This window comes from Nicotiana tabacum, chromosome 4 (assembly GCF_000715075.1).
Source record: "Nicotiana tabacum cultivar K326 chromosome 4, ASM71507v2, whole genome shotgun sequence".
NCBI lineage: Eukaryota > Viridiplantae > Streptophyta > Magnoliopsida > Solanales > Solanaceae > Nicotiana > Nicotiana tabacum.
In genome coordinates, this window is record NC_134083.1 from 26,942,333 (window position 1) to 26,950,887 (window position 8,555).

Below are 8,555 nucleotides of genomic sequence, written 5' to 3' on the forward strand. Positions count from 1 at the left end.
ATAAAAGAATAAATGCAAACTATACGAAACGGACAACCTTGGCCTTCGAGTTCGATCACCCTCGAACCAAGAAATGATTCAACTTATGTATGAACATAATAACAAGATGATAAAAATTAGAAATGACAGTATATTTCTTTGTGCTGTGTATTGTAATGTCCCTTACAAATGATCAGACCCTCATTTTATAGTAAAGGAGTCCTACTCTTGAAATAATTCTATATAAGGTAAAAAAATCTCATGATTTGCTAATTAATCGGCCTCTCCTTGATACGTGCCGGGATTTTCGCCGTAATCCCCAACCGATCATGGATATTTCGGCCTTCTGTTATTCGGCTCGGCAAATTTCCCTCGATCTTGTTTGGTCTCAATTTTGTTCGGTCCCAGGGTCACGAGCTCAATGATTTGACTTCGCCCCCTTGGTTCGATATATAACCCGAGAAAGAACTTTATTCTGTCACGTTTCAATGTTGATTGGTCACACAATAGGCGAACCGAGTTTCGATCGTATACAAATTGATATCCTTACATAGCTTTATGTCATTTTTCTTCCAACAAAGGAAGAAAAGATAAAGGTTACTAATTAATTCTTTTCCCAAGTGACATAATCTTGAAAGCAAAAGTTACCTTACTAGCATCACAAAGTAGAATTTTCGGGCGCGGATCCAAATTAGTCAAGCCCAAAACGGATATTAAACATCGGAGGAAAAAAGAAGCAAAAGTTACTCTACTAAACTTTTGGCTGTTTCTTATAAAGTAAAAGTAAATCCTACCTTTTGCTTTTTGCTTTGGAATACCAAACTTCTAAACGTATATATTATTGTTGGAGAATAGTTTAAGTATATCATCAACATCCACTTTTTATAAAAAACTGGATTTTGTTTACCTTTTAGGTAATCAAAAGGGGGTCATGTAGATCTAATAAATGTAATTCAGTAAGCAAGAAAATTTTATCTTTTTGTGGAACTTCCATTAAATTGTAATACACATGCATCACCTTTTGTTGTCATTGTGAAAGCAACTAGCTTGTTTGCTTAAAATTGACAACCTAAAGTTACTATAGCCCGTGACATTAGGGACCAAGCAGTCGAGGAAATAAGGATTTTGTGGTTACATATTGCTGCTAATTAAAAAACAGATTTGACGGTTGAAAAGAAATATAGTAGATGAGGGAAGATTTTGGATGGAAAAATACAGATGAATGCAATTAAGCTTTGCCAGATCATAAAATAAATTCTCAAATCTAAAGCACATGGACAGGTTGATTGTACTTAGTCACCTAATAACTTCATTAGTGATTAGTTGGTTGGATGAAGGACAAGGCACCTAAAAATATTATCCCATCTTAACCACAAACGCTCATTTACACTATCCAAAACTTAGAATAGATTGGGATTGTCATAGCTGTCAAAAGGACCCAACCATGGACCACGTCGACCAATATTTTGTTGATTGCATTATAATTTTGGGCTCAATTTGTTGTCAGCATTATACAAATAAGTTTAAAGTTTATTTCCTTTATTTATTTATTTTTTGGTGCAGGTGGGAAGAAAATAATGATAACAATAAAGCAATTCTAAAGTTGGTTAAGGCACATAAACTCTATACACTAAATCATCTATTATATAAGCAAAGGACACAGACTAATATATGATCTATTTAAAACTTTATTAAAACTGAATAAACAATTGTTTCATAATAAATACTATATCTAAACCAAACCCATGGTTAATAGTACATATCCCAACATGCATACATCTTAAGAAATAATAAATGAAGTGCATAATTTATCATGATACCCATATTAATTAATGTATATTTTATCGGATTTGAGAAAATAATTTGAAATTAGTAATAAATATTGTGGGTATAATAGGAATTTTTTTTTTATCTTCTCTTGATTAAAGTGATAAATAAAAATGAAAATTTATTTTTAGTATACATGACAAGTAAAAGTGAGGTGAGAGAGTATAATTAAGAGTTGAATAAGTCATACTGTTATAAGGGGTTAACTTATTAGATTGGGCTAGGACAAATAAATTCTAACTACCCTAGCTCATTAGAAAATAAAGAGAGAGATTGTGATGTTGACAGTGACGAGGAAGGTGAGGAACTAAATCTTGAATTCAAAGGGGCAAAACATTAGCTACTATTTTGTCAGCCATTATTGCAGCTTTGCTTTGCTGGTAACAGGGCACCAGTCTGGAATTTAAGGTGCAAGTATCACCAATGCCTATTAACTACCCCCAAACCCTCTCCTAACCCCTAACCTAACCCCTCCACTCTTCTTCACAAAAGGGGAAAAAAAAAGGGAAGCACAAAAAGGAGGATGCCAGAGGAAATGTATAGCTGCCTACTTTAGTTTTTGGCATTTTTACAAAATGGATTCAATGGGACTGAAAAGAAAGTGGAATCAAGCAAAGATAACCTTCATTGTGATTGTGATGCATCTAAATGTGTGGCCCAGTGGTTAACAAAATAGAGGAAAATCATGGAATTTCATGTTTAAAACTAACTCGTATTACTGAGTTTGACTTAGGGGTGGATGTCGATCGGTGCAGTTCAGTTTTCACGAAGTTCAGTTCAAGTTATTCAACTTTCGGTTATTGATTTGATGTACCGAAAACCGAATCAATATAAATACGATTTTTTCGCGTTAGTTTTTTATTTAGTTCGATCGGTTTTGCCCCGCCCTTTGGTGTTTTCCTCTACTAAAAATCAAGTTTCAGGTATTAAAGATTACCTTAATTTTTCTATTCAATTTCGCATGACAATATAATTGTCATTTCTTATGAGGCACATCATAGTCAAATTCCTAGTATTTCAACTTATTTCTTACTTTTGATGTCAAAGTTAACCAAATAAAGAAAAAAACACGGCTTTCTTTGTCCCTAATTACACATTATCGTCTAATTACCTTCTTTATCTCTCCAGTACTACATAAATTAAACTGAACCGTCTATTTAGGGATAATAGGATGGAAGCTCACACAAGCTAACAAACCTGCTTTCTGCATAACGAGTTAAGCATAGCAGCATATTTACAAAAAAAATTTGGTACCTCAACCCCAAAACCGATTACCAAACCGAACACTAAGTTTTACAAAATTATAAACTGCTAACTGATCAAAAAATCGAATAAATCGAAATTGTCGGTTCGGTCTATATTATGCCCGACCCTAGTTTGGCTGGAAATAAGAAAACACAATGGAAAATCACACTATATACTTTGTGGACATGGATAGAGGCAGAGCCAGATTTTGAAGCTTATGAGTTCATAATTCTAATTTTTTTAAGTTATTGAGTTCTAAATTAATAATTTGTACATATTTAATACAATAAATATTAATATAATACAAATATTGAATTTGAACCAAAACTACTGGGTTCGATCGAATCCAAGGCTAGCTCCACCCCGAACATGGAGCAAGGTTCCCAATAACAAGGAAAGAATTAAAATTCACTGAATTACACAAGGCTTTGTGAGGACAATCGTCCAACATAAGGGTGTTTGGCTCATCATATTCACCCCTCCCAGGGAAGTCCTGGTTCAAACTTCTCCCATATGGGTGGTAAACGGGCTGGTCGAGTCGGATATGGGTCAGGTTACAAACAGGTAATGCAAAACGGATCAATTATTTGACCCGACCCATATTTAATATGGATAAAAAATGAGTTAATCGGCAGATAATATAGATATTTATATTATCAATGACTTCTTGAATATGATCACTTTTGGGAGAATTCCTAATCTCTCAAACTTGAGGAACCCAATTTGAGGCTTTACAAATATAAAAGTTAAACACATTAGTTATCCATTGGTTATTTATTTTATAAGTGGATAATATGGTTCTTATCCATATTTGACACGTTTTTAAAAAGTTCATTAATTATCCAATCCATTTTTAATAAATAATATGGGTGGATAACTGTTTTCTTTTAACCATTTTGCCACCATTATTCTCCCATAACCTATTGAGCTTCTTCAAAATAATAAGCTTGCGTCTCCTCTACCAACAACAGAGAAACCAGTAGAGAGACTCAATGCCATAACCAAATATTTCGTTGAAGGTGTTCAAATTTTGAAGAAGCAAATATTTTTTTTCTAATGAATGAGTGCACTAAATAAAAAAAATATCTGATGAATGGGTGCATTGAGAATCCATTTTTCCTTTTTAAATCAAGATTCATCTACAAGTTTAATGCCATTTGTAGTATAGAATTAAAATGTCTTACAGAAAAAAGAAAGGTACCAAACAAAAAAAAGGCGAGCTTAAGCAAATAAAAATGCAGATAGGGTCGAATTCACAGCAATGTCGAATTAAACATAAGGTTAAAAAATTTACATACTATACATCAAAAAAATGTGTAAGTTACCGCGTTTTGAACCATGTGTTACGGCCTACCAGTACTTGGAATTTTCTCTATTACAAAAATTAATGCGAGTCATTATTAGTAGATTAACTTTTTTTCAAATTATATATTACTCCTTTTACTTTTTTGCTTGTATTTAATAAACGTCCCGCTTTGACTTTCTATGACCATGGAGGGTTAAATTTGCGGCTAAAAACATTCTAGAACTCAATTTGAAATCTTCCCATTTGATTTTTTCACTGTAAAAGAAAACAAGAATGGTGGGAGGATTTTGAAGGGCTGAGAAACTCAACACGGGAGAGAGAGAGAGAGAGAGTTGGGCTCAGATGTTTTGGGGGTTCTGTTGGGCTTAAATGATGTTAGAAAAATGTCTTTTGAGACTAATAGCCTGTTTGTTTTTTGTTTTTTTTAGACAACAGTGTTTTTTTATGTTGCCAAAAGCAGGGGTGGAGCTAGCATAAGCCTTGCGAATTTGGTCTAATAGTAATTTTGGTCCAAATTTTATATTTATTTTAAAAAATTCATAGAATATAATATAAATTATTAATTTAGAACTCATTAATTTAAATAAGTTAGAACCCCGAACCCGTAATATTCAAATCCTGGCTCCACCTCTGGCCAAAAGTGATTTTTTTTAAAGTTAAAGTAATTGGTCAAATTTTTAGAAGGAAAAAAAAATCTTTTGAGTATAAGCAGAAACAATTTTTGAAAAACAGAAAAAATAGCTTCTTTCTAAAATATTTCTTTGAAAAACACTTTTGAGAAAAATACAAATAAAAATACTTTTTAAAAGTTCGACGAAACATTAATTGTTGCTTAAAATTATTTTTTAAATTAATTAATCAAATATAAATTACTTCTCACTAAAAAATACATTAAAATAAATACTTTTCAAATAAGTTTGGTCAAAAGCTACGGAAGATAACATTTGTCTCATTTCAAATTGTTCACGGGTTCGACAAATTCACCAATCACTTTATCTAGTGCATTTACAACTAGTAATTTAATCATAAAAGAGTAACCACGTGAACCAGACAAAGCTAAAAAGACAGGGGTCAAAAAGAAAATTAAAAAATTTACAAAACCGACCTCCCATTATCCCGTTATTATTTGCACTACAGTCCTGTCCAGGCACCCACTATAGACTTTAGTCGTACCTATAAAAAGCCCTACTGCCTTTTCAGGGTAATTTCTCCGTTTCTTCTCTCCACAGATCTGATCCCTACTACTCAGGTACCTGCTCTCTCTTTTTGCTACTCCGTTTGAATCTCTTTTTTAAAAGTTGAATCTCATTTTGTTGTCGATCGTCTTCATCTGGATCGGCGTTTTGGTTTAACATTTATATACGCATCATTCGTTTTATTTTATAAAAAATTTCGTGGTTTCAGATCTGAGTTTAGAATGCTGCTGCGATGGCGAGTTTTAATTTTTAGCGATTTTAGCGATTTATGAATTATGATTGCTTGTCGGTAGATTTTCATCCATGGAGCTCGTTATAAACTGTTCATCATCTCGCGTTATTGTTAGTTTTAAATGTATTAACTATTCATTATCATGCACTTATATAATATATGTGTGTGAATGTGCATTGCTGGCTGGCTTTTCATGTCACTCTCAGGGTTTCGTTCAGATGAAATTCCAAAAATTAATTTAAAGGAATTAATAGAAGAAACTGATAAACTTGACAGAATAAATCAAATTTGACATTCCTGACAGTTATTGCTATTATTTCATTTATCAGTATGTTTTCTGGTTCTGGATGATTTAACAATGACTAAACTTGCATTTCCTGTAATCAGATGTTGTTTTTGCAATCTGCAATGCGGTAATGTGCTGGAAATTTGTGTTTATGCCTAAATTTTTGGTGTAAGACTTGATTTCCTTGGTTGGAAGTTTGCTTCCTAATTGAGTGATGTTATCTGGTTTAGGTAGATGGACGAGTCAATTTGGTCTGAATGGATACAAAAGCTACAATTCGAAGTTCATAGATTCAGATAGATATGAGTTCTATGTCTACAGCTATTTCATTATCATGCATCTAGTAATCTACATGGGTCATAATAGGGCAAACTTCTGTATATATATTTACAATATTTATGCCGTACTAGTTTTGATGATATCCTTAATTGTAGTCATGTCTTACCAAGTTTTGAATTGTCTGTGATTTCTTAATAGAATTGCTTAGTTTCTTATAAGGTGGTTCATTGGAAAGAGAAGTTATATGCTAAAGCCCCTTATGTGATTCTGTTACTTTAGTTTACATGTCACAGACACCCATATTATGGTTCATCTTTATGAGGTACATTGGAGTGGGTCATAGAGCTTATTTGTACTTCAGAAGTTTTGGTTACAATGTTTTACAATCGTTTCTGAGAATGTGTGCTGCTGCTTTGAGCAGAATTTAGCATTTAAAAGTTGAGAGATCATGGGTCGTCGTGGAGTCAGTAGCGGTGGAGGACAGAGTTCCTTGGGTTACCTCTTTGGAGACGGTGAGGCTCCAAAACCTGCTGTCACCAAGGTAGAAGCTCCACAGAATCAGGGAGCAACTACAAGTGATCCACAGAAAACTACTGCAGCTGCAACAGCTGCAAATGCTAATAAGCAGATTCCAGCTGGCATCCAGGGGAGCAACACCAATAACTATTTCCGCGCAGATGGACAAAACACTGGGAATTTCCTCACGGTATGATCCAAATCATTTTTCTCTCAAAGTAGGTTTTAGCATTTCCTTGCAGATTACTTATCCCCTCCTACTTATTGGTTTCTTTCTTTATGATTCACCTCATGGCTTTGATCAAATAAAATAGTTTTTGAAATGACTGCTTTCAGAAGGTGAGTTTGAAAGCAGTGCTTTTATGAAGAAAATTCTTTTCCATTCTCTGTTTAGTTCAGTACTATATGCTTCTTACATTCTTAATTCTGTCACCCCTTCGTTTCTTGCTGCTTCAGTAGAAGCACTTCTACTTTCCAAGTAGGTCAATTGAAGCAGTGGCGAAGCTAGGAATTTTCCCAAGGGTATTCAAATTTTGAAAGAAGTGAAAAAAAATTCTCGACAAAGGGCGTTCAATATGTGTTATATACCTCTAAAATGTAATATTTTACCTATATACACAGTGTAATTTTTCGACAAGGGGTGGTCAGTTGACCACCCTTGTGACCACACTGAATTGAAGCAATTAACATGATAGGTTCCTTTATTACCGTTTGCCATTTTCGGGAGGTAATTGAGGATAAAGCATCTTTTTCTTCTTTATGAAGGAAGTTCTTTTCCGTCTGCTATTTAGTTCAGTATTACATGCTTCTTGCATTCTTGATTCTGTCACATGACCCTTGTGTCAATTGCTGCTGCCCAAGTTTTGTAGCACTTCAGGAGGGGAATTTGAGGACGGGACTATCCTCTTCTGCAGATATTTTTTCCATTTTCATCTAGCTCAGTAGCATCAGCTTCTTGCATTGCTAATTCTGTCGCATCATATTCCCTTTTTCTTGTCTAGTTCACAGGGTGATATTATCTTGTCAATTAAATGTTTGAATCTTGTCTCTTTCCAGGATCGCCCATCTACCAAAGTGCATGCCGCCCCTGGTGGTGGATCTTCCCTGGGTTACTTGTTTGGCGATGGCAAAAACTAGTTCCTTCTGTCCAAAGATGAAACTGTGTTTTCATGAAAAATGATGAGACTGCTGTTACTGTGTGTTGGTTTGTTTTGTGTCTGGGAATACAGTGTCGGCATTTGGATGATCCAATTGTAATATGATAATCCTTTCCTACTCACCGTTGGGATTCAACCGGACAAGCTTCAACTGTGAACAATCCCCAATGCATGCTTACAGAAATCAAGTTTTAGTTCGTGCTACTGTTGTGTTAGGATGCAATTATTTTCAAAAAAACTCAACGTTTTGCTAAAATGATTATGAACATGCATGATACTGCAACAATTGCTCTCCTCATTGTAAAAATGTTTTAGCGATATTATGATATCTACAACTGAAAATATTCAGAGTGGTAATTCAGTGAATGGCATTATAATTACCACGGAAACCATTTTAAATTAATGAAAATTTCTCAGCTTAAAAAATTGTACGCTGAAATGCTATCTATAATCAGCCTTGCATGAATTTATTATGTTCTTGTCATTAGATGACTCGAATAATAACATTGTGAAATCCTCGAGGAAGTGCTCT

The 8,555-nt window shown here is 34.0% G+C and overlaps 1 protein-coding gene across 1 annotated transcript; it reads left to right on the forward strand.

Annotated features, from left to right (window-relative positions):
- The first annotated feature begins 5,467 nt into the window (after nucleotides 1–5,467).
- On the forward strand, nucleotides 5,468–8,380 carry LOC107831981 (protein SPIRAL1-like 1). Its single transcript, XM_016659779.2, has 3 exons — nucleotides 5,468–5,606; nucleotides 6,772–7,056; nucleotides 7,923–8,380. The coding sequence occupies exons 2-3, from the start codon at nucleotides 6,799–6,801 to the stop codon at nucleotides 8,001–8,003; spliced, it is 339 nt and encodes a 112-aa protein (XP_016515265.1). The 5' UTR covers nucleotides 5,468–5,606; nucleotides 6,772–6,798; the 3' UTR covers nucleotides 8,004–8,380.
- Nucleotides 8,381–8,555: the final 175 nt, after the last annotated feature.

Bases quoted from the DNA above. Each gene is read 5' to 3' on its own strand.
- LOC107831981 (XM_016659779.2), top strand. From the start codon at position 6,799: ATGGGTCGTCGTGGAGTCAGTAGCGGTGGAGGACAGAGTTCCTTGGGT. The intron at 7,057-7,922 runs GTATGATCCAAA...GTCTCTTTCCAG, and splicing joins ACACTGGGAATTTCCTCACG to GATCGCCCATCTACCAAAGT.